General features: G+C 46.7%; 1 protein-coding gene across 1 annotated transcript in view; it reads right to left on the bottom strand.

The window, feature by feature from the left end:
- Positions 1–24,249, bottom strand: part of PAX5 (paired box 5) — a 171,539-nt gene that overhangs the window by 66,608 nt on the left and 80,682 nt on the right. Inside the window, exon 7 of the mRNA XM_061201136.1 lies at positions 8,723–8,852. Within this exon, the coding sequence (XP_061057119.1) occupies positions 8,723–8,852 (130 nt within the window). The remainder of the gene's footprint in view (positions 1–8,722; positions 8,853–24,249) is intronic.

Raw genomic sequence — 24,249 nt, 5'->3', positions numbered from 1 at the left:
ACACTTATTTAGCACTTACCAAGTTCCAGGCAGAGTTTTGAGTGCTTCTGAAATATTAACTCATTTAATCCATGTAACAAGTTTCTATTCCCATTTTATAGGTGGGCAAACTGAGGCACATACACACAGTTGCAACTGAGGTCACCCATTCATAAGTGGGATAAGAGTTGAGATCCAAAGATAGGCAGTCTGGCTCCAGAGACTGTACAAGAGATTCTACAGTTTGATCAGCTTCCACAGACCCCAGGGGCCACCAGTCTAACTGTGCTGCAGGTGAATGTGAAAGAGCTCTGCTTGGATACCTCTGATGATGTGGAGCTTATTACCACCAGAGGCAGTACAGTACAGGGGTTAGGAGAAAACCAGCTCTGCTACCTACTGCTGTGTGAACTCAGGCAATTTCTTTTTAACTGTTAGTTGGGACAAAAATAGTACCTAGTTTCATAGAGTAAGGGGTGAAATGAACCAAAGCACATAATACATGCTCAATAAACATTAGCTATCACTGTTATTATCTCCAGAAGCAGCCTATTCCAGCTTCAGAGAGCTCAAACTGTTAAAAAAAATTCTTCTTTGCGCTCAGCTACAGCTTGCCTCCCTGTGGCTTCCCCTGATGAGCTCAGAGCAGCCACATCTCCTCCTCCCATACCCCTGAGCACGTGGGAGGCAGCAGCCAGGCCCCCAGTCTGCCGTCTCTAAGCTGACAGTCCTGGGCTGCCCGTGGATGCCAAGGTTCCCGTCCCACTTCCCTTCCTGGACCCTGTCCTTCTCTGTCTGCAGCCCAGGTATCAAATACTGAGAGGGATTCACCCCTTAGCCCTGAGGTAGGAATTCCTTAGCCCATACTGCTAGAGAAGAGTTCATTATGGTTCATCCAGAACATTAGAAAGGATGGAAGTTCTGGACCTACCGACATGTTGGGTATCCATAAAACATGAAATAAAATTTTTAAAAAACTGACCAACAGTATGAAGAGCAAAAACCCCTTTGTAGGAAATGAACTATATGTGTGTAATCTGATACAGTTTTTTATGCATAGAAAAGGTTCTGGAAGGATATTTACCAAACCATCAACTCTGCTGACAGCAGAACAGGCTAGGAACGGGTGAAGGGATACAGTCACATGTTTACGTATACTTCCGTACCATTCGAATTTATTTTACAATGAGCACGTATTCCTTTGTGATTTAAAAGGGATTAGTAAAGCTGGGGGTATTGCAACAGACTACAGCAAGCTTCAGAGCAGAGAAACCAAGAGTTCGTGGCTCCCCAAGAGCAGCTTCCATGTGGTCTCCCACAAAATGTTTCCAAACCCCGCAGTCAAAGAGAAGCAATAGTTCCCTCCTCCACGCCTTCAAAAGCACTTGGCTTCTCCCTGGTATTTCTCTTTCTTTTTCTTATTTGTTTTGTTTTGCCCTGTACATGTATCCACATTTACCTCCCTCATCAAATTATGGGTATGTTGAAGGCAGAGACCCTACAGCCACAAGACCCAGCCTAGGCTAAGGTCTGATGTGAAGGAGGAGCTGGGTTTTGATGGAGAGGTGAGTGAGTGAAAGAGAGAATGAATGAATGATGAATGGCAACCGCTCTGCTAATTGCCAGGAGCTACAGTTTGGTGTGTTTTCTCCTGCAGATAATGGCAAGGCAGTGGAGATCTCTGACCAGGAGGACGAGCTAATGAAATCGCTATTTTAAGAAGATGGATCACAGCAGGGTCAGCTGGGAAGGTGGACGCCCAGAGACCTGCTCGAAGGCTATTTGGAAAGGTCGGCTTCCAAGCTGCCCGCAAGTGTAAAAATCTATGAGTGCATTACCAGGATGGCCATCCACCTTTGTTTATTTTTATCCTACAAAATACAAGGTCAGAAACAACTGGGGTACTTTCCCCTGAAATTATTTTTTTTAATTGACACTGCTCCTTACACAAACATTAATTCATTTATTCAACAAATAGTTCTTAGGAACACTGTGCTAACCTGAAAGCAGATCATATTTTCCTTTGATGTGCATTTAATTACAGAAATGCTTGAATTTCATTTGGGTTTTAAAATGATCAGACCTCTGCCTTCTCTGAACCTCTGAGTATCCTTCCAAACATTTAGATTCCAAAATTCTAGGTTTCTCTAGAATCTATAACTGTGAGTCTATTTAACAAATACTTTAATCCCCAATTGGATTCACCTTGAATCTTTCTGGAATGGAAATAGCCTTGTTTTTCTGGGGGAAGTTCCGATCTTGGGTGCTGAGTTTTCTCTCTGGTTTGTGGTCCCCTGAAGCAGGTTCACAACATTTAGTTTGGACAGAGTGTGACATCACTGCACCGGGCTGAAATGCCTAATTGTCACACATTCTGGAAAACCTTGCACTCGGCACTCCAGGCCCTCCCCATTGGATGGCTTATACACCGAGCTGATATTTGGGGAAAGCCATTCCAGGCAGGCAGAACAGCGTGAGCAAAGGCCTGGAGTCAGGGACAGGCAAGGCCAGTTGGACAGCCTGTGGTCAGCCCTTCCTGGCCTGGGTTTCTATTGGGCAGGACTAGGTGTCAGAGGAGACAGGAAGGAGGGGCTGGGGCAGGTGGAAGACCCACAGGGAGCAGCAGGCAAGGACAGTGAGTGAAGCTGGCCAGGTGGAGTCTGGGACAAACAGGAGCGTGCGGCTGATGTAAAGGGATGGCCCCTTCTCAATGCTCCCCTAGCGTGGCCACGTGGGAATGTGGACCCTGGTGGACAGTCTTCCAATTTTTCAAAACAAGTTAGACATTTTAGCCTTTATGTGAAATCTCCTAGTTTTAAAGGAACTTTTAAATTTAACTTTTTGATAGTGATATATTAATATATATATAACGTTCAAAAAATTTAACATGTAGATGATATTCAGTAAGAAGTCCTCTTCCTACACCCACTTCATCGTGTATGCCCAAACGTGGTTACTGAGTATCCTTCCAGAACTTCTGTATGCTTGTGTGAACAAATACGCATTCCCATTGCCCCTCCCTTCTTTACACAAAAGGTAGCATTCTGTATATATTATTCTTGCTTCTTTTCATGAATAATGTATCTCCAAGATCTTCCCAATCAGGACATAAAGCGCTTCCTCGTTCTTTCCTGCAGCTGCACAGTACTCCATCTTACGGGAGCTCTTCTTTATTGAACAGTCCCCTTCTCATGGACATTTGGGTTGTTTTCCTCTGATCTGTAAAATGCGGGCTCTGATTTTTTTTTTTTTTTAGGTTTAAAAAGCACAATTTGGGCTGGACCCTGAGGACCCAGAATGCCAGTGCCTGGGTCTGAGTTCACAGCACGGATGCCGGCCTAGACTTTGCCGACAGCTCAGCTCTGGCTTGCCAGTGGGAAAGGAAATCACTTCAATGGAGAGCAGCTTCAGGTAAGTCCTGTTTGAAGATTCTTTGCCTTTGAGCTAGTGAAATCCCCATCACTAGAGGTAACCAAGTCCTGATATAGAATAGATCCCAGGGCTGGGTGATGGGTTGGGCTACCCAACCTCGAAGTTTCCACTAACTTCCAGAGTCCCTGAGGCCTGATTATGGGCTGGGCCCAACTGGCAGCAGAGAAAGAACTGAGAAAGGGCCCCATCCTCTCAGCACCTCATTCACTCATTCATTTATACAGTTAAAAGACATTTCCTGAACAGGAATAAAGACACAGACGTAGAGAATGGACTTGAGGATAAGGGGAAGGGGAAGGGGAAGCTGGGACGAAGTGAGAGAGTGGCATGGACTTATATATACTACCAAATGTAAAATAGATAACTAGTGGGAAGCAGCCGCATAGCACAGGGAGATCAGCTCGGTGCTTTGTGACCACCTAGAGGGGTGGGATAGGGAGGGTGGGAGGGAGGGAGATGCAAGAGGGAAGAGATATGGCAACATATGTATATGTGTAACTGATTCACTTTGTTGTAAAGCAGAAGCTAGCACACCATTGTAAAGCAATTATACTTCAATAAAGATGTTTAAAAAAAAAAAAAAAGTATATCTTAAACATTTATTCATGTCAGCACAGATAGCTCTACTTAATTCTTTTTAATGGTTGCAGAGTAGTTTATTGTGTGAAGGAGCCATAATTTATTTAACCTGCTCCTATTGATAAACACTGAGTTTTTTCCATTTGTTTTTCATTATAAATAATTCTGTCATTATTATATGGATTTAGGTATCACTGTGCATCCGTGTGAATATATCTTGAGATAAAGTCCTTAAAGTGCATATAAAAGTTCTGAGTTAGATGGTAGGTATGTCCATTTAAAATATTGATAGATACTGACAAATTTCTTTCCAAAATGATTGCACTGATTTATACACCTATGACTGTGTATGGAAATATCTGTTTCTCATATCCTTTCCAACACTGGACCTCAAGAAACATTTCAATCTTTGATAAGCTAATGGGTTTTATTAAAGTATCTCCTGTGAATTCCCTGGTGGTCCAGTGGTTATGACGTGGGCTTTCACTGCTGTGGGCCCGGGTTTAATCCCTGGTTGGGGAACCACAATCCCACAAGCTGCGTGGTGTGGCCAAAAAAAAAGAGTATCTCATGATTATTTTAATTTGTAGTTTTAAAACTATGAGTCAAGTGCATATCTTTTCATATGCCATTGGACATCTGTATTTTTTCATGTTCATTTGCTTTACCTGTTTTTTCTACTGATTTTTTTTCTTATTTGTTTTTAAAAACCTCTTTATATATTAAGGAAATTAGCTTTTTGTCATCTGTCTTCTACTTTAAAAAAGTTTTTTATTCTTTGTTTTTTTGGGTGTTTTTACATACATATATAAAACATTTCTGTTTTAAGCAGTCGTTTATATCATTTTTCTTTGTCTTTTGTATTTGGAACAGATTTTTTTTTTTGGCCACACGACACGGCTTGTGGGATCTTAGTTCCCCGACCAGGGATCGAACCCAGGCCCTCAGCAGTGAGAGCACAAAGTCCTAACCACTGGACCGCCAGGGAATTCCCTGGAACAGATTTATAAATTTATTTATTTATTTTTGGCTGCATTGGGTCTTCGTTGCTGCACGCAGGCTTTCTCTAGTTGTAGTGAGCAGGGGCTACTCTTTGTTGTGGTGCGTGGGCTTCTCTTTGCAGTAGCTTCTCTTGTTGTGGAGCACTGGCTCTAGGTGCACGGGCTTCAGTAGTTGCAGCATACGGGCTCAGTAGTTGTGGTGCACGGGCTTAGTTGCTCTGCGTCATGTGGGATCTTCCAAGACCAGGGCTCGAACCTGTGTCCCCTGCATTGGCAGGCGGATTCTTAACCACTGTGCCACCAGGGAAGTCCTCCCTGGAACAGATTTTAAAAGGCCTTCCCCACTCGAAGTTTATTAAAAAATTTCCCTTATGTTTTTTTTTTTCTAGTTTTATTATGATTTCATTCTTTAAATTTAAAGTTTTGATCAACCTGGAGTTTCTTCTGATATAGAGAATGAGGTATGGATCCAACAGGCCTAACTGTCCCTACACCATTAACTGAATGATTTATCTTTTCTCCACTGATTTGCAATGTTGTATCTGTAAACACCCACATATATTTGGATCTATTTCTGGATGCTCCATGCTGTTCCATTTGTCTATTTACTTCACTTTCAGTAACAGTTTTAATTGTTGTAGCTTTATCATAACATTTTAAAATACGCTATGTTTTACTCATTTCTTTATTTCAGAATTTTTCTAGCTACCTTGAGTGTTTATTTATCCAGTATTTGTGTCATTTTGACAAGTTTTAAAAAGTTGACATTTTGATTGAAAATGCTTTGAATTAATATATTACTTCGGGGGAACTGACATCTTCATGATACTGAGTCTTCCTACCTAAGAACAAGCTATATCTCTCCATTTATTCTTTTATGCTCCTTAGTGGAGTTTTAAAGTTAAGTTTATTCCTCAGCATTCTACCTTTTTTTTTTGATGCTATTGTTAATGTTTTCCCCTATTATTTTTCTAGCTAGCTATTGTTTACTTACAAGAAAGCTAATGGTTATATTTATAATGTTATACTATTATATAAGTATTATATATTTATAATTAGAGTAATTTTAGTATTTCAACATTAGGCATAATTCTGACTTTGAGATATTTATATTCTTTTTCTGCTCTGTGATGTGACTTTAAAATAGACTGATCATAATATAAACAAGTCTTTGGTCAAGGGCTTACCTGAAAACCCAGCCCACATCCAGACTTACCTTTTGCAGATCCTGGACAGCTAAACCACCCAGCTGGCTTTTAGCACCAACTTACAAATCAGGAGTATTCAACTCAAATTCCTTTCCAGGTTAGGCTTGTAAGATAATGAGAAAGCAGGTGGGCAGGGCCCTGTCTCGAGGGGCTGCTGCCACTAAGGCCCCGCCTACCACGACCATGTGGGAATACGGCCCAGTCTGGCCAGATCTTCTGATTTTTCAAGGGAAGCCAGAGATCCAGATTTATAAATTTTCAGTGTTGACTCAAATTTATAAAAAGTCCTACATGGGGCCAACTAACCATATTTGTGGGCTAGATTAGCCCTATGGGCAGCTGGCCACCAGTTTGCCATGTCAGTAGACAAGAGTCTCGGAAATGCAACTATAGTCTCAGCGTTTACTGGATTATTTTCCATCTAAATAGGCTTGTGCAGATGGTAGAATATGTCTTCCCGTGATTTGTCTAAACCCATGAACCCCAACCCTAATAACAAACCCTCCCTCTGCAGAGCAGTCCCCTCGGGGACCTCATGTGATCCTCAGAAGGGCCCTGAGAGATCAGAGACACATCCAAAGTCACAGCAAGGAAGTGACGGCGCCAGGATTAGCCCCCAGATTATCTGTATGGTAGAGTGGCAGACTGCACTGGCCTGGTGTTCAATCTTACCTCTGCTGCTCATTAGCTGTGATCTCTGGCAAGCTACTTAAGTGCCCCGGGCTTCCGTTTCCTTGTTAACAAAGTGGATGTGATGTAACAGTACCCACCTCCCAGGGCTCCCCCAAGGGTAAAACAAGTTCACCTACCAGAATGTTTGGTACTCCGTAACTACTCAGTAAAGTGACTTATTATTATTATTAACTAGTCCAGGCTTCTTTCTACCCTACCACACCCCCCTACCCAATTATTTGTACTTCTTCGAAAAGAATAAGGACCCAGGAGACTGAAGGCCGGCTCCAGCTCTCCCCTTTACCCCTTATATTGGGCAAGTCACTGCCCCTCCCTGAGACTTGGTTTCTGCATCTGTAAAATGGGGATGCTGTCAGAGGTCTTGTCACGGACTCTCATGACCCCAGGGGAGAGGATTCATGGGACACCTGTGATGTTAGGAAAAGTTCATTCTGACTGAGGTTCCCCTCCCCCATCCCTGCCCCGTTATTGACACCCCCCCACCTGCAGGCTCAGCAGCCCTCCAGGCTCTTGCCCCATCTCAGGTAGACAGGGGACCAAGTCACTCTTGCCTCTTAACTGATCTCCACACGGTGCCCAGATCTACAACCGGAGTCCTGGCTGCTCCTGCCTGAGCCCCACAAGCCCCAGTCACAGAGCCGGGCCCTCCCTGCCTTGGGGCCTACATGAGGCTGTGAGAGAGCCTGTCTCGTTCGACCCCCAGCCCCACCTAAAGTTCTAACCCGAATCCAGCCCTGATGCAACTACAGCCCACTCACATTTCTCAGAACCCCTTGTCTCTGTCACTACTTCCTGTGTCTTGCCTACCAACCTACAGGGACATCCCGCTACCTTAGGCTGGACCTCAAGGCTCTGGCCAAAGTGTGATCCCCAGCCCCTCACTGTCTGTTAATGTGAAGTATCCAAGACTGCCTTCTGCCTGCATGGTCGGACAGCCTCCCGGAGCTGGTGGCTGAGTCTGTCCGTCCAAATTATCCCGGTGCTGCTGGAGCAGGGAGGGGTGTCTGCCTGTCCCGCCCTCCTGGCCCAGCCCCTTCACAGCAGCGAGCCTGACGTGATCAGCCACCATGAGAGGAGTAATAATCGCAACATGTATTGGCTGCTTGTGTGTGCTAGACCAGAGTCTAAGCACCTCATATGTTTACAGCATTAATCCTCACAGCAACACTGTGGGCTGGGTGCTATCACCATATTACAGATTTAAAAACCACAGCCCAGAATTCTTATATAACTTACCCAAGAGTACACAGCTCGTCAATGGCAAGTTCAAACCCAGCAGTGTGCCTCCAGGGCCCAAACTCTTCATCTTTACACTGACAGCTAAAGCAGCTGGTCCTGAGCCTTCCAGAAAGGAAGCCTAAACCTCCTGCCCTTCTTAACTCCACCTCTGCCTGGAAATCTAAAATTCCTGCCAGGAAATCTACAATCTGCCAGGAATCCCACTCATCCTCCAGGCTGATGCCAAACAGGGCTGCCTTTCTCCTGAGAGGGCTAAATCCCAGCACTCTGAACACTCAGCCCCACCTACAGGGGCCCCGAAATCACCCAGCCCCTCTGACACGAGGCTTCCCTGGCCCCCCTCCCAGCCCATCGTCCGTTTGCCATTTGCTCTGCTCTGGCTTTATCAGAGCGTCTACAGCCATGTCTCATCGAAGCCACAACTCCTGGCCCCAGCAGTCCCCCGCCTGACCTGTTCCAGGACCTCATAACCTCACTAAGACAAAGATGGCCAATCAAGTCCAAAAGCACCAAGAAGCCACTTTCCTCATCACACACACGTCCTTTCTCTCTCTCTCTGCCACTCACCCCCCATGCCCCAGGTGCCCTCACCTGTCACAATGGGGTAAGACTGCGGCCCCGGCACGCTGCTCCCGATGTCGGCAGGGGTAGGGTTGGTCAGGTTGGCCTTCATGTCGTCCAGCCCTCCAGCCAGCGAGGCCATGGTGGAATAATCAGCGGTCTGAAAGAGGAAACAAGACAGACACCTCAGCACTGAGACTCCAAAGCGCCCCAGCCAAATGCCACCACCACATTCTGGGCTCAGTCAGCTAACCCATGCCAGTGCCAAGGCCCCCAGGGGGCTCACGGACCCCCGGTATTGAGAGGGCAGATTCAGCTTGACAGAACAAGGCAGGTATCCAGAATCAGCAAGTCTCCCCAAGTGAAGAGGTAGACAAGATTCAGTGCAGCTGCACAAGAATTCAAACCTAGCTTCTTTATGGCCTGCAGGTTTCCCTTACCCAGCCCCTGCTAGCCAGAGACAACCATCCTCCTCAATTCAAGAAGGAGGAGAGAGACATCCGTAACCAAAAGCAAGGCAGAAATAAGAGTCTTGTAGACAAGAGGATGGAAAGAAAGGTTTCTGATTTCTGTGCTCTTAAACCACAGATGTAGAATCACAGAAACAAGGGTTAAAGGGAATTTGTGCCATCACTCAATCCAAATCCTCATTTCACAGATGAGTAAACTGAGGCACAAGGGGAAGAAGGCTTTGTTCAGGGTCAACAGGGGACGGTTCACCTAAACTCCCACCCAAAAGCCAATATATCAAAGCATATGAGTCACAGTTGGCAAGTGTTTTTGAATTCCGGAAGCCTGTAAACACCTGTATGCTGAAAACTGTAGGGTGCGCACATCTGATTTACCAAGTCCACACGAACCATGTGCATTTGGCCCATGAGTCATGCTCCTTTCTTTAAGCCATTTCATGAAATCAGAGCTGGCGATGAGTCATTTCCCTGGCATCCAAACCACTGTCAGAATGGCCTCCAGGCAAGGTTGTGAAGATGCCAACCTGTCTTCCCACTCAAGGACAGACTACGGTATAGGCATGAGTGACAGATCTCTTCCGCCCCCCCACCCCCCCCCCCCCGGCCTATCTTCAGTAAAAGAAATATCTGCAAACACCTAAACCAAAGAGTCTAGTTGTGCCAAGCACTGGTGCAGGGAGTTTCCTCTACCACCCTGGCACTGCCAGTGGAGGACATATTCCTGTCTGTCCAGGGTTATGTCCTTGGCAGAGAGAGACAGGGAAGCGAGCAGTCTTCTGATAGAAGTTTGCAGGCACCCTGGGTAGGATGATGAGGACTGAGCCACTGGGAGGGAAACCAGAGGAGCCACCAGGCAAGTGGCAGGCAGAGGGGACTCAGGCTCAGGCACATTCCTGGCACTTTTCTCTGCAAACGAATTAGAAAGTACTGCCAGGGCAGCTCAGATGCCAAGCGAGGTGGATGGCAGCCGTGAGTCCAGGAGGTACTGCAGGCCCAGGCACCCTGAGATGGATTCTTGTCCAGAGCTCCCGGGGCTCTCCACCCGTCTCCAGCAGAGGCTGATTCTGAAACACGCAGAGACGAACACAGGCCCGAAGCCAGCCCAGGTAGGACAAGATGGGGGACAGGCCTCCCCGACATCAGGAATCACTATAAAGCTGCAGTAATTAAGACAGTATGGGACTGGCACAGGCACAGAAAAATAGGCCAATGAAACAGAATCAAGTCCAGAAACGGATCCATGCATATATGGAAGGAATCTTGATATATGAGAGAGGTGATGTACAAATCAGCAGGGAAGGATAAGACTCTAATAAAAAATGCAGGGTAACCAGTTATCCATTCAGAAACAAGGGGGAAAAAAGAAATTGGATCTTTACACCAGACACAAAAATCAATTCCAGGTGGATTAGAGACCTAAATGTGAAAGGCAAAGGTATCTAACTAACATGGTCAGCTCTAGGTCCAGCCAAAAATCCTTGGGAACAAGTCTGTCCTTCATGGAAAAGGAAATGAGTGGCCCTAGGATGCTCACACAGAGTTCCTGGTCGCTGTGAGGACAGCAGTGGGTCCTGGTCAATCTGCTGCCTTGCTTCAATGCCGCCTCCTCCAGGAAGTCCTTCATGACCACCACTCCCCAGGAAGCAGGAGTCCCAAGTGGTACCAGGACAATAAAAACCATAATCTTCACGACCTTGTCAAAGCTCCCATTTATCAATCACTTACTCTGTGGCAGGAGCTTTACCTATATTATCCCATTTAATCCTCACAATTACCCCGTGTAGTAGGCTCTGTGTTATTCCTACTTTGCAGATGAAGAAACTGAGACCTCTATTATAGAGGGAAAGTGCTTGCCTAATGTCACATGGCTTCCAGGTGCCAGAGCCAGGATACAAACCTGGGTACATCTGACTCCAAAATCTCCACAATTACCCTAATGATTTTCCTATTGTGTTCTAACCCTTTAACAGGTATGAAATCACTTTGCTAGTACCAACCTTTTAAAACAGAAAATAGAGTAGTCTAGAAGAGAAATTTTCTAAGAGTCTCACACATAGAAAGAGTAAATCCTGTTTCATTAATCTTTGTTTCCATATAAGTGGATATGCGTGTACTAGGTGGAGATGACAATATATTTCTTGCTATAGGTCACACCCAGCAGAGTCTTCATTCCATAAAGCAGGGAGCTATTGGAAAAGGTCACTGTCTAGACTTTATCCTATGCAGAATGGGACTTGGTCACGACATTAGCCCCCTAATTTGCTTAAAAAATTAGGAAGTAAAGCTCAATGGAAGCTCCTCCTTCAGTGCATTGTCGGGTGCAAAGACAGGAGGTCAAGATGCCTCTGTGAGGGTCTCTGGGGTTTCTGGGACCCCGGGGTGTGGACCGCGCCTCCCATTTCCCTATGTTCCTGTGTCCTACTGGAGGCCTGAGCATAGTGGATGCTTAGCATTTATTGAGCTTTTCTTGTGTGCAAGATGGCACGTGAAGACCAGACATGCTCTCTGACCTTTATCCACAAACCTCAAGGGAAAAGACACGTGGCCCCGAAGCTCCATCCAACAGGGACAAGGGCAGAGAGCCATTCATTTACACGGGGCAGGAAGTGGTGAGGAAAGGTTTCTTGGGCAGGCTGTATTTATCCTGGGCCCGAGCAATCCCTGACCCCCAGGCTGAGAAGAGCTGAAGGAACGCTTAGAGGTGAGACAGGAGTGATCCAAAAACAAGGTACATGCCAATAGCTGCAGGAGGAAGAGGTGGAGATGAAAAAGTAGACAAGCTGGGATTCGACTCTGAAGAGCTTGCGCAATGAACACTTGGATGAGCAAATGACTGAATGACCCCTTATCCTCAGGAGAACCAGGCAGCGTCCTAGCCAAGAGGAGCATCCCTGCAGCTCTCTCCACCCCACTACCAGGCCTGGCCCCTTCCTAGACTCCAGGCTAGGCAGCTGGGTCCACAAGGGAAAGCCTCTAATTCCCAAGAAAACATAACCAACCTGGGTTTAAGAAAATGGGGAGAGGGTGGCCAATCCTGCCTCTTATTTAATGTCCAGATGGAGGGGCCTTTTTGTTATTTGATTTTGTTTTAGTCAATAAATTCAGTATCAAGGTTTGTCCAGTCACTTCAAAAGTTGGCTTTGAATCATCTTTTCAAGACACGAAAATCTTCAACTTGTGTAACACGTGCAGTGGGAGGTCCAAAAACCCAGTTTCCCAACCACCGATGGTTGCCAGAAGGTAAAGTGAACTTTCCTAAAGAGCTGGGGCTCAGGGCACAGCTGGATTCATAAACCAGCTCTCACTGGCCTTTGCCATTTGTGCCACCCACCACCCCACCTAACAGGGCTGGCCTTGAGCCCAATCTCTTTCTTTGCTGGGATTCCACAGCTCTTACTCTCTCCTGCATGAATCAGGGGATGCTGTCATTTCATTTGCTGTGTAACTATTCCTTAATTTCTCACCACTGTCTGTCCCCCTGACCTGCCTAGATTTTTAAGGGCAACTGCATTCTCCCCAGTCTCCTGGGATCCCTGGAACCTTGTTCCACTGGCTGCTCCTCAGCCACTCCAGGCACTGTCCTACCTCTGCCTGGGAGGCCCATCTCACTCAGCCACTTAAACTCCTACATTGTCCACAAGACCCAGCTCAAATGTCACCTCCTTGGTGCAGCCATTCCTGGGCCCCACATTCCTACCAATAAATCATGATTTCCTTGTCTATGTTTCCATAATTGGCGTCATTTTGCACAGACCTCTAACTTCATACTTCCCACCACATGTAATGGCTGTTCGTCTGTCTCCCTCCAGGTTGCCTTGAGAGCGTAGAGCATGGAACAGCACCAGGGCCCCCTAAGTGCTTGTTGAATGAATGAATGCATGGTCCAGCAGCATAACATTTTCCACAACATCCAAAAATTAACTGGGGAGTGTTCAAACAAGAGCTCCAAATAATATGCTAACCTCCCACCTCTACCCTTCATCAAGTCAGGTGATCAGAAAACAGCATCCTTGTCTACCATGAGGTGAAGTCCCTGAGGAAGTGACTTCACTGGTCTGTGACAGAATATCAGGCATTTAACACTGATTAGAGGCAATAAAAGAAAACAGCCATACAAAGAACTTTAAAAAAAAAACCAAACAAACTCTGGAGACGTGCCCATTAGAATATTCAAATTCCATGTGAATCTCTCCTATAATTCATTACCAGAAAAAAGTTTTTTCTCTTGACAAATGGTTACTTTGCCTCTGATTGAACAATAGGAACACTGGAAACCACTACATATCCCTCTTTGCCTTGGTTGCCAGGAAGATCAGTCAAATTCAGTGCTCAATCACCACAACTACATCATTGCTGGCGCCTCCTGCAATGATCTTACTCTTTCCTCTGCACAATTTCTGAACTTTTTTCAGCCTTAACTAACTTAGATACATGTAATTGTTTATTTTACAGGACAAGTCCTTTTTGAAAATGGAGGCTGGGAGAGGTAGAAAGAGTGACAGAAAAAGAAAACGGGAGGGAAGATCAGGAGAGGGAAAGAGAAGAGAAGAGAATACATTATTGGTGTCTCTTTTCTTGGTAACAGTGGTATCTATTTCCATATCTCATAGTTACTTGGGAAGCCAAGGGCTGAACAGTGGGGTTGTGTTGGTGCACCTATGCCCTTGGGAACATAGCCCCCCATCCTCCCTCCATCAGCCCCCAGCCTCCGACAGCCACCGGCAACAGCTGTGTTCCACATTCCTACTTCTCCAAGCTTTTGGAGTTCTTTCTTTGGATGTCATTTTGGGCTTCTGCTCCCTTCCCATCAGGGCTCCCTGGTGCTGTCCTTGACTATGACCCAGGAAGGGAAATGAACAAGGTCAGCAATTTACAGAGCATCCACTCCAATGCAACCAACTGGGATAAAACTTCTCTACCTACTCACATGAAAAGATGTTCAACGTTGCTAACTATTAGAGAAATGCAAATCAAAACTACAATTAGATATCACCTCACACCAGTCAGAATGGCCATATCATCAAAAAATCTACAAACAATAAATGCTGGAGAGGGTGTGGAGAGAAGGGAACCCTCTTGCACTGTTGGTGGGAACGTAAATTGGTACAGTCACTATGGAGAACAGTAGGGAGGTTCCTTAAAAAACTAAAAATAGAGCTACCATATGACCCTGCAATTCCACTCCTGGGCATATATCTGGAGAAAAACATGGTCCAAAAGGATACATGCACCCCAATGTTCATTGCAGCACTGTTTACAATAGCCAGGACATGGAAGAAACCTAAATGTCCATCGACAGATGAATGGATAAAGAAGATGTGGTACATATATACAATGGAATATACTCAGCCATTAAAAAGAATGAAATAATGCCATTTGCAGCAACATGGATGGGCCTAGAGATTGTCACACTCAGTATAGTAAGTCAGACAGAGAAAGACAAATATCAGTATATCACGGAATCTAAAAGAAAACTACACAAATGAACTTATTTACAAAACAGAAAAAGACTCACAGACTTAGAGAATGAATTTATGGTTACCAGGAGAGAAGGGTGGGGGGGAGGGATAGATTGGGAGTTTGGGATTGACATGTACACACTGCTATATTTAATATGGATAACCAACAAGGACCTACTGTACAGCACAGGGAAGTGTGCTCAATATTATGTAACAACCTAAATGGGAAAAGAATTTGCAAAAGAATAGATACATGTATATGAATAACTGAATCACTTTGCTGTACACCTGAAACTAACACAACGTTGTTAATCAACTATATTCCAATAGAAAACAAAAAGTTTTTTTTTAAAAAAGATAGGCAATCATCCGTCAAGCATAGTTTAGATGGGTGGGCTCCACATTGTGTTTGCATCAATTAAAAAAAAAACCAAAAACTTCTCTGCCTACTGCCACAAACTCCTGGGAGGCCTCAAGTTCAAGCACTGCCAGGTACGCATACCCTCCTCTCAGACACCATGCTCCAGATAACAAACCGTCTTGCACTCTCAAATGTCTGAGCTAGAAGGATGCTCAGGGTCATCTTTCCCAACCTGGAAAAACTGATTCAGGGAGGGGAATGGACTTCCTTAGCTAATTTTTATCTGCATCATTTATAGCGGTTGATCCCGTGGTAGAAAGAACAGTGAACTAGGAGAAATAACACGGGGTTCCTGCCCCAGCTCTGCTTCTTTCTCACCTGTGTGACCTCAGGCAAGCTGGGCCAGCTCTCTGAGCCTCATTTTCCTTATTAATAAAATGAGATTTAAGTCTAACCCCTTGCTGCCTGCCTGTCGAGGCGATTGTGAAAATCTGAAAGATAAGGAGAGGGATCATACTTCAGAAACTACACAGCATGAAGGGTCAAGGAATCCTAGCAGGGACTCAAGGAGGCGCGTGCCCCAGGAAAGTGTGTGCTGGGTGTCATTTGGGTCCCTAGGAAATTACCTGGAAAAGGACTGCCTGGGGCTGCACCAAGTATTGTCTCATCAGCACGGGGCACCACTGCCATAGCATGGAGGAGAAAAGAAACACAGACACGTGAGAAGGAGGGCGGCACGAAGCAGGGCAGTGCAGGGGGACAGGCTGCAGGGCTGGCTGCCTCAGCTGGCCACTTGGGGCCACAAGGCTTCCCCATCACCTGCTGAGCTCCTCCAGGCTCACCGTTGGGCCAGAGGTAGCCCTCGAGAGCTGGGCCAGAGGCCAACCACTCCCATCCTGAGGGACCAGACACCTGCCCACCTACACCTACAGAGGAGGACAGAAGCTGGAGTAGGGGAGGCGTGTCCCCAGGGCCTGGACTGATGACAGGCAGGAGTGTGGCTGAGGAAGCCCACCAGCCCTAGGGACAGGAGGATGGGGTTCAAGTCCGACACAGCCAAGTTTGTGCCAGGCCAGGCACCTCAGTTCTTGGCTCCTTTTCTCATTTGTAATGTGGGGATATATGACCTACCTCACAGGGTCGTGAGAAGGCACACAGGGAGTGATAAGAAAGTCAAGTCCTGAGGGCAAGCCTTTTTGTTCTCATTTTTTTAGTCCTCAGGGCCAATATACCAGTGAGTTTATCAACACCAATATCCCAGTGTGATTTTGCAAGATGTTATCATTGGGGGAAACTAGATAAGGGTATATGGAATCCCTCTGTATTATTGCTTAGCACTGCATGTGAATCTACAATTATCTCAAAATAAAAAGTTTAATTTTAAAGAGTTAGAAAACAAAAAACAATTAGGTTTTAGCATTGCATCTCCACCAAACCAAATAAAGATGAATCAAACTTGAAAAAAATGTTTGCTGAAAGGAGGGACTACGAATAACACCTGCAAAAAAGTACCCCATAATCTACAAAGTGCTACTGTCAGCATTATCTGAGGGGAAGAACTGCCAAGAATTCTGAATGGCCTCCCTCTCCCAGGAAGCCCTCCTGGATTTCCCCTCCTCTGTGTTCCTAGAACCCCAAAGTGGGCACATCCCTACCACTGCACTTAACACTCTGCATTGTATACTTAATTGCTCAGGGTTCTCATTCCCCAACTACAGTGTGAACTTCATGAGGATAGGGCTGTGTCTCCCTCGTCTTTGTGACAGCAGCTCCTGGCCCAGTGCCCAGCTCTGAACAGATGTGACATAAATGCCTGTGGAACCAAATCAACAGGGACAGGTACTGTGGCCTGGCTCTGCCAACAGCATCATAGGTGCTTCCTAGGGTCACTGAGAGGGTAAGTGATGGCAAAGTGCTTTTATTCATCAGAAAGTACCCTAGGCATGAATGAGACATGCTTGTTATTCATTTGGTTCTCCAGAACTGTGCCCATGCCTGGGTCAACATGGTCTGCAGTGGAATCAAGGGGCTTCCAAGAAGAGATCTGCAAGGTTTAACTGACTCATCTCTCCCTATTCTGTTTACAGCCTGGCAGGTGCCCCTCCAGCCCACCCCAAGACACACTTCCAGGTGGTGTGGGACAGCAGGGGAAGCCCCAGAGAGGAGACTGAAATCAGGTGTTGTGGTTTCTGTCCGGGAGAAACTTTTCCAGAAATGACTAATCCGGAGGCCTCCTTCTCCCGCCCTAGCCACTTAGAGAATCTTAGTGAGCCCCAAATCGCAGGGCCCAAAGGAGCTCAGGGGTTATGGAGGCTGAGCTTTAGCTGATGCTCGAAACTCACTGGTGACAGGAAACTCACTACTTCCTGAGGCAGCCGCTTGGTGGCCACACAGCTCTGGCTACAACAAAGTGCTAAGGCCTCCCCACGTTGGTCTTGAGTGTGCTCTCTGGGGGCCCAGAGAATGTCCTCTCGGGGCCTAAGAAGCCTGCTTCTGCTTTTTTTGTCGCCTCATCACCTGGTTAACTCATGCTCTTCTCACAGTCAATGCAGAGCTCACCACAAGTGCTTGTGAAATGGAAAGTGATTTTGTAGATGATTTTTTCAAGTATTCATTCTCCCCCACCCCTAACCAGCATGCTAGTTGTAAGCGAATGTTCTGTGCTGGTAAACCCTCCCTGGCTTCTCACTGCCTCCAGGTAATGTTGACCCAAACCATACAGGCCTCAATCCAAATCCCAACCTACTTTTCCAGTTTCAACTCAGATCTACCTACTTCCCAAACGGCACCCTCTACTCCAGCCACACCACACACATGAACTCCTGAGCACCCCAGTCCCTCCACTCAATGCCTTTGCTCATGTTGTTTCCATCCTCACCCCAGTCCAAATCTTGTCCTCTAAGGCCCACTTCCAATGCCATCTCCTCCTGGATGCTTTCCATAAATCTCTTTGGTTGAAACAAATCATTCCCTTCTCTGAATTCCCCTGGCATTTTCCCCGCACCTCATCTAGGACATTTGTCCCCTGCTACTTGATCCCAGTCATCTGGCAGCATGTCTGCTCTCCCTCTGAGACGAGGAGGCTCCTTCGGGCAGCCTGATCTGAACCTCGGTCCCACCAGTAGGCCTGGGCAGGACATATCCTGAGTGAAGCTGAGAAGGGAGAGAGGGAAGGAGCAAAGGAATCTGGGGCCCACCTTGAACCTCAAGAAATCTGTAAGAAAAGCAGGGAGAGTAAGGCCCTGGGCTCGGAGCATTCCGGCTCTTGTCCTCCCCCAATGCAAGAGAAGAAATGACAAAGCTTGGAGCACAGAGTTCCACTTCCGGAGGACAAGAGCTGGGACCCAGCAGCCAAGGCCCCCTGAATGATAAGAAGATGCAGGGGGGTGGGTGGTAGACTCGTGTGGAGGAGGGAGAAGAGGACTCCCTGTTTGGGAAGCCCCAGGGTCTGCTCAGACTCTGCCATCCAGATCCTGATGTAGAGAAGAGGAGGGAGATTTCCAAAAACGAAGCTCTATCTTGGAGCAGCCAAATTCCACCAGCTTCTTCCAGGCAGTTCATGGTGGGGCCTAGCTGTTCCATCCTGCTACAGGGAAGGGAGAAGGGCAGGGAGACCCACTACCCCCAAAGGAATGCAAGCCTCCTGGCTACCTAGGGGCCTGAAAGGGGGCATGCAAAGGGAGGTCCCCCATCCTAAAGTACCTGGTACAGGAGTGGGGGGCATCCCAGGATGCTCATAGCTCATTTTCTTTTGGACTTATTTCCCCACTGTGGGAAGACAGAAAGGCTATCCTGGGGCCATGAAGAAATGAAAAGACTTCCCTCTGTACTGCAAGATCAATAGGATGGGGGCAGGGAGGTGAGCCTGGATGCCCCTCCCCACCACCTCTGCCCTGCTACCGCTGAGTGGTGACACGCATGTGTGCACACACACACACACATGTACACACTCACATATACACACTCCTCAGGCCAAAGGCCATCTCTCTGCCCCTTCTGCTCCCCATCAGAAAGAACTTTCTAACAGGCAACATTCTGAAAAGGCAAACAGGCAGCCTCGGGAGGGTGTGCCCTCTTTGTCACCGAAGTTTGCTAGAGCCAAACAGACACCATGCAAGAGAAATACCAGAAGAAGGCTGAGAGGACCAGGCCTCTCACGGCTATTTCAGACTCCAATTCAGACATCTCTACCAGTTCTCATCTAAACCCTCAGACACAGAATAAGTCAGGAGTACTTGCATTTCTTGGATGCTTACTACACACCAGCTAGGTGTTCTAGGTGTTAAAATCTATTAATTTATTTAATCTTACAACGACCATATGGGGTAAGTATTATTATTCCCGCTTTACAGAGGATAAAAATGAGGCACAAGGGGCCAAAATAATGTGTCTGAATCACCCCCCAGCAGCGCAACTCCAAGTCTGAGATCCTGAACGCCACCAGACACCACCGTCATCAACCCTATCCTGGTATGAATGAGAAAACCGAGACTAGGGAGTGGAGTGAGCTGCTCAGGGGCTGTTAAGACTCAGGTCCTGTCTGATGCCAAAGTCTGTGTTCTTCACCACGACTCCACAGTGCCTCGCGCTGGGCCCAGGAGAGGGAGACCGACTGCTAGGCCAGGAGCATCTTCATAGGCTTCACAGCCTCCTCAGACACCTACCTGCTCCTGACTCTCTACCTGTGACAAGGCCGGTCCTTCTCCCTGAGTGCCCTTTCCTTTCCTCTCCTTCAATCTTGTCCCTCTACCCCTTCACGTCCCGGCTCTAGAATGACCTCCAGTATGAAATGTTTCCAGGTGGGTTTGGCCAGTGATGGTATGAACCTTGTCATTTATTCTCCCCACTTAGTCGCAGAGGGTAGCCTAAATGATCAGCTCAGAGGACAGCTGTGCTCAGACTGATGTCGGTGTTAGCAAGTAATCTTAATATTCGCGGGAAACAACAGAGAAATAAAGGAAAATGTGACATTGTTAGCACTGTTAAGAGAAAAATCAGGCATCGGACTGTTTGCTTGGTTCAAGCGCTGTGTTCTCTATTGAAAGCAACATTCTGGTTTTAGAAAGATGAGAAACTAAAGGAAGGAGACACTAGGCTTAGGTTTGAGCTCTTATGTGTAAGCCCAAATTTTAGCTAATGTAAATAATAGAGACAAAACTAGCACAGTAACAATGGTGTTTCTGTTTATATGCCTCTTTATCAAGATTAACTTAAGAGCCTTTGTTTTTAATTACTGAAAATATGTTTGCATTTTGCAGTCATGTCAATTTCATGAATCTTGCATTTCATACCTGGAAAGAAAGCATAATAACCATTCTTTGTGCTAATACCTATAATTTATTTAAACAAGCAAGCCATTGGCCTTGAGACTGGACATGTAAACAAATACACTTCGGAAGGCTTGGTTCGAGCTTGATTTTTAACAGTTCCTTTCCCTCTCTCTCTCTCTCTCTCTCTCTCTCTCTCTCTCACACACACACACACATACACACACACACACACACACATACACGTTAACTTTAGCCTCCTGGGTTTATTTCCTTCACCTCTCAACCACAAATCAAACCTCAAATAATATAAAACTGCTGGCTAGAAAGAGGCTTCCCACAAATAAACAAAAGCTTTCAAGCCAAAGGCAGAGACGTTCACATCTCCCCATCCAACCATCTCCACCTCCTCTGCCTGCTCCAACATAACAGCCTTTCTCTGCCCAACTGCCCAGGAAAACCCTGAAATCTCTCATTTTCATTTCCAGGAGAGGAAGAGGTTTGATCCCTCACATAAAAAGAAAAGTTCAGTAATAACAGTAAGCTGGGAAAACCCAAGCAGACTTTTCCCTGCCACCCATGTCAAGCTCACAAAGAGAAAAAAAATCACATCATCCGACATGGTTGGGAGACTTTAATCCAAAGCACTGCTAATTAATATCCCCAGCTTTCCAGAAGCCAGTGCCACATACAGCTGCAAGGGCAACAAGGCTGTTCTCCCTTCAATTTTATGGCAAGAACATTTTCATTACAAAGCCTCCTCCCAGACCCTCCTCTCTCACCAGATTAGCCGAGAAGGAAGGGCATGATCCATGTATCAGAACTCCTTCTCTCCCCATTAATTTTATTATTTATAACCCATTTTACAAGTTTATTGGTGCAACTCACTGTGCATCTGTGGTATGCAGTAAAAGTGGTATCTTCCTGCATCTTCTACTCAGGGGGAATTTATGAATTGGTCACCAGAATGTGCCAACTTTTTGAAATTTGCCTTGGAGAGGGAGCTGACTCTAGTGGCATTGCCTGCTACCCCGCACAAACACACCATTTTTAAAGACGAATGTTGGAGGTTCTAAACTCACTCATTTGTGAAATGTAGGTGTACTTGATGGCTTAGCATGAGCTCTGGGTGCTCCCCCAAGGACCCCCTAAAACCCTGGGGAAGTCCTACGTGGCCCCAACCAAACCAAGCATCCCCAGCTGTTCCAGTAGAGTTGACTCATTTTTTAACCCAAACTGCCAGACCACGGACAGGCCTGGAGAGGCCACGTGTCCTACCATTTTATTCTGAAACCCCACGTGCTCAAAGCTGTCTCTTTCCAGACTCCTAGAGGGACTCCAAATCCAATCTAAATGTCTTGAATTTACCTGTTTGTCTTTTATACATATAAATAGCTGCATTTCCATTCTCTCTTTGTTTCTCATTTTCATTTGGTTCTAATATCTGCATGTAAATGTCGGAAAATAGCATCTGTAATTGGAGATTATGAAGTATGGCCAGCTCCTGACAGGCTGCTAAGGAAGATGGATTATCCTCATTTTTCTGTAAATTTTGTCAATTTTGGAATTCATAAGCTATCAACACTGATCAAAATGGGACTTCACAGCTGTGTCAAAAAAAAAGAGAGAGAACAAGAGAGAGCGAGCGAGCTCTGGAAGGCAGGCAGGTGTGCGCAGGGGTCAGGCGGCAGGCAGCCGTGCTGTTGGCGCATCAGATTGGATGCCGAGTATCATTGGCGGCCACCCTCCTCCCTGTGCCCTCCCCTCCACGGTGGCAGCTCACTGCGCAAGGGCCAACCTGGAAATCGGAGTGGGGCTGCCTAGTCCCCTGGCTAAATCAAATAGCTAAATCACACTACTGGAAGGCCACAAATCCTCCAAGGCACCCACTCAAACCCGAGGCTTAATTTATTGCCCGGCACAGCCTTCCTTATTTATCCGAGGAGTCTGCAGGCTCCCGCAGCACGGGCCTCCGAGATGTTCTACTCCTTCCAGACCATCACGGCCCACTTGAGGCAATTGTGTTGGCCTCTCTCTCTCAATTTTCCCATTACTGGGAGTAAGTACTGTTGGGACTCTGTAATAGCCCGACTGCAGCCCATATCAATAACAGATGAGGTTTAATCGTCCAACACAAAAATTATTTAGGCGCAGTAAGGACATTCAATGTCATTTGCATAATGGCATTTCTATCGCACGCACCTAACCCGTCTTGCATAAACAAGGCCTTGGGACCATAAATAATAATAAATCATGACGTCTGCAAGCCTCTTGCGGTAATAGGAGCCACTCTTTGTGGAAATTATTTCAGCAGGAAATGGGCACTGTAATTTTAAAGACATGTGGCGAGGACAGGTGCAGTAAATCACGCCTGCGCACGAGCCTCAGGAGCAGCCGGGGACCTGCCCCAAGCCCACAGCGACATCCCTGGGCAACTGGAAGAGCGGGCGGGTCTTGAGGGGGAAACATCCGGGACCTCTAGAACGGACAGATGAACGTGCCACCGCTCCAGGAAACTGCGAGAAGGCAGGACGCTCAGAGCCCAGCACAGGGAGAATGGGCTTCGGACCCGAAGAAGCACCCAGGCCTCAGGTCAGAAACCGTCTTTGTTCCAGGAGAATGGAAGCTCCATGAGAGCAGTGATTTTCGATTTTTTGTCGGTTCTGTTCCCTGCTGTACCTAGAGTAATGCCTGGAGCCCGTCAGGTGTTTGGGAAATACCCTAAAGACATGCAATGAGAGGAGAAGATCCTGGGCTCAGGTAGTGAGTGGATGAGAAGAGCCCTGAAAACAGGTTAAGGTGAGACAGACGGAGGCGCAGCCCAGGGGAATTAAGGCAGGACGAGGCACAGAAGCACAGGTACTGCTGATCTGTGAATGACAGAGTGAAAATGTCCAATAAACTCTAAGTCGTATTGCAAAGCAGCTGTGGGGTAAGAGAAAGGCACAGATGGGGGATGGCTAGCACAGCGGCAAAGGCTGCAGGTCCAGGAGGCAGACACAGCTGAGTGAGAATCCCAGTTCAACACATCTCAACTGACTGCCCCTCCCCTCCACACCCCAGCTTTCTCATCTGTCGAGCGAGCCTAATAACAGTACAGGCGGTACTGTACGGTACTCGGTATCTGTGAGTTCTGCATCCGCGGGTACAGAGGGCCGACTGCAAGGGGCTTGAGCATCCCGGGATTTGGGTATCTGCAGGCAACCTGGAACCAGTCTCCCGAGGATACCCAGCGATGGCTGTACTCAGCTCACAGAGTTGTTCTGAAGGTTAAATGACATAATGTGTGCAAAGTAACCAGCGCTTGATCAAGCTTTGCCGTCATTGTTATTGGTACAACTGCTGTTATCTATCCTTCAGGAAGCAACAGCAGAGAGTTCAAGTACAACTCCGCCTCTTACTGGCTGTGGGCCTCAGCTACCTCTGGTCTGTCCAAGAAGAGCATGTTAAGACAGTCCCTACCTACCTCCCAGAGCTGCTATGACAGTCAAATGAGGTGGTGCCATGAAGCTCCTTGTTAGTATAACATGCTGTCTGCACGGGAAGGATGAACATTAACATTTCTCATGAGTGCGTGCAAAGAACGTGTGGGAGAGTTCCCTACACCTGCCCCCTGTCATCTCCAGCCACCCCTGGCAGCACACTCAAAAGTTTGTTCTTTCCAGAAAAGTCCTGACAGGATACACACTAAGGCAACCACAGTGTTGCCTCTGGGAGGGAGAAGAGGGACTGAGACTGGAGCTGTTAGTTTAAGCCTTATCTGTAATGTGTTAATTTTACTGGAAGAGAAGTAGTACTTGAGTCATTGGGATTTTTAAAGCTGATGGAGTTTCATACCTCTATGCCCTGGCACACCCTATTCCCTCTACCGGAATACCAAAAGCAACGAACATGCTGATGGAATGGCAAAAAGGTGCCAACCCAATGATTTAACAACAACACCCAAGTTTCTCACCCAAAGGAACTGAGAGAAACAGCATGACATCATTTCTCCATCAAG

The sequence above is a fragment of the Eubalaena glacialis genome, chromosome 9 (genome assembly GCF_028564815.1).
Source record: "Eubalaena glacialis isolate mEubGla1 chromosome 9, mEubGla1.1.hap2.+ XY, whole genome shotgun sequence".
NCBI classification, from domain to species: domain Eukaryota; kingdom Metazoa; phylum Chordata; class Mammalia; order Artiodactyla; family Balaenidae; genus Eubalaena; species Eubalaena glacialis.
The sequence above is the reverse complement of the archived record's forward strand: the minus strand, read 5'-3'. Positions and strand labels throughout refer to the sequence as shown.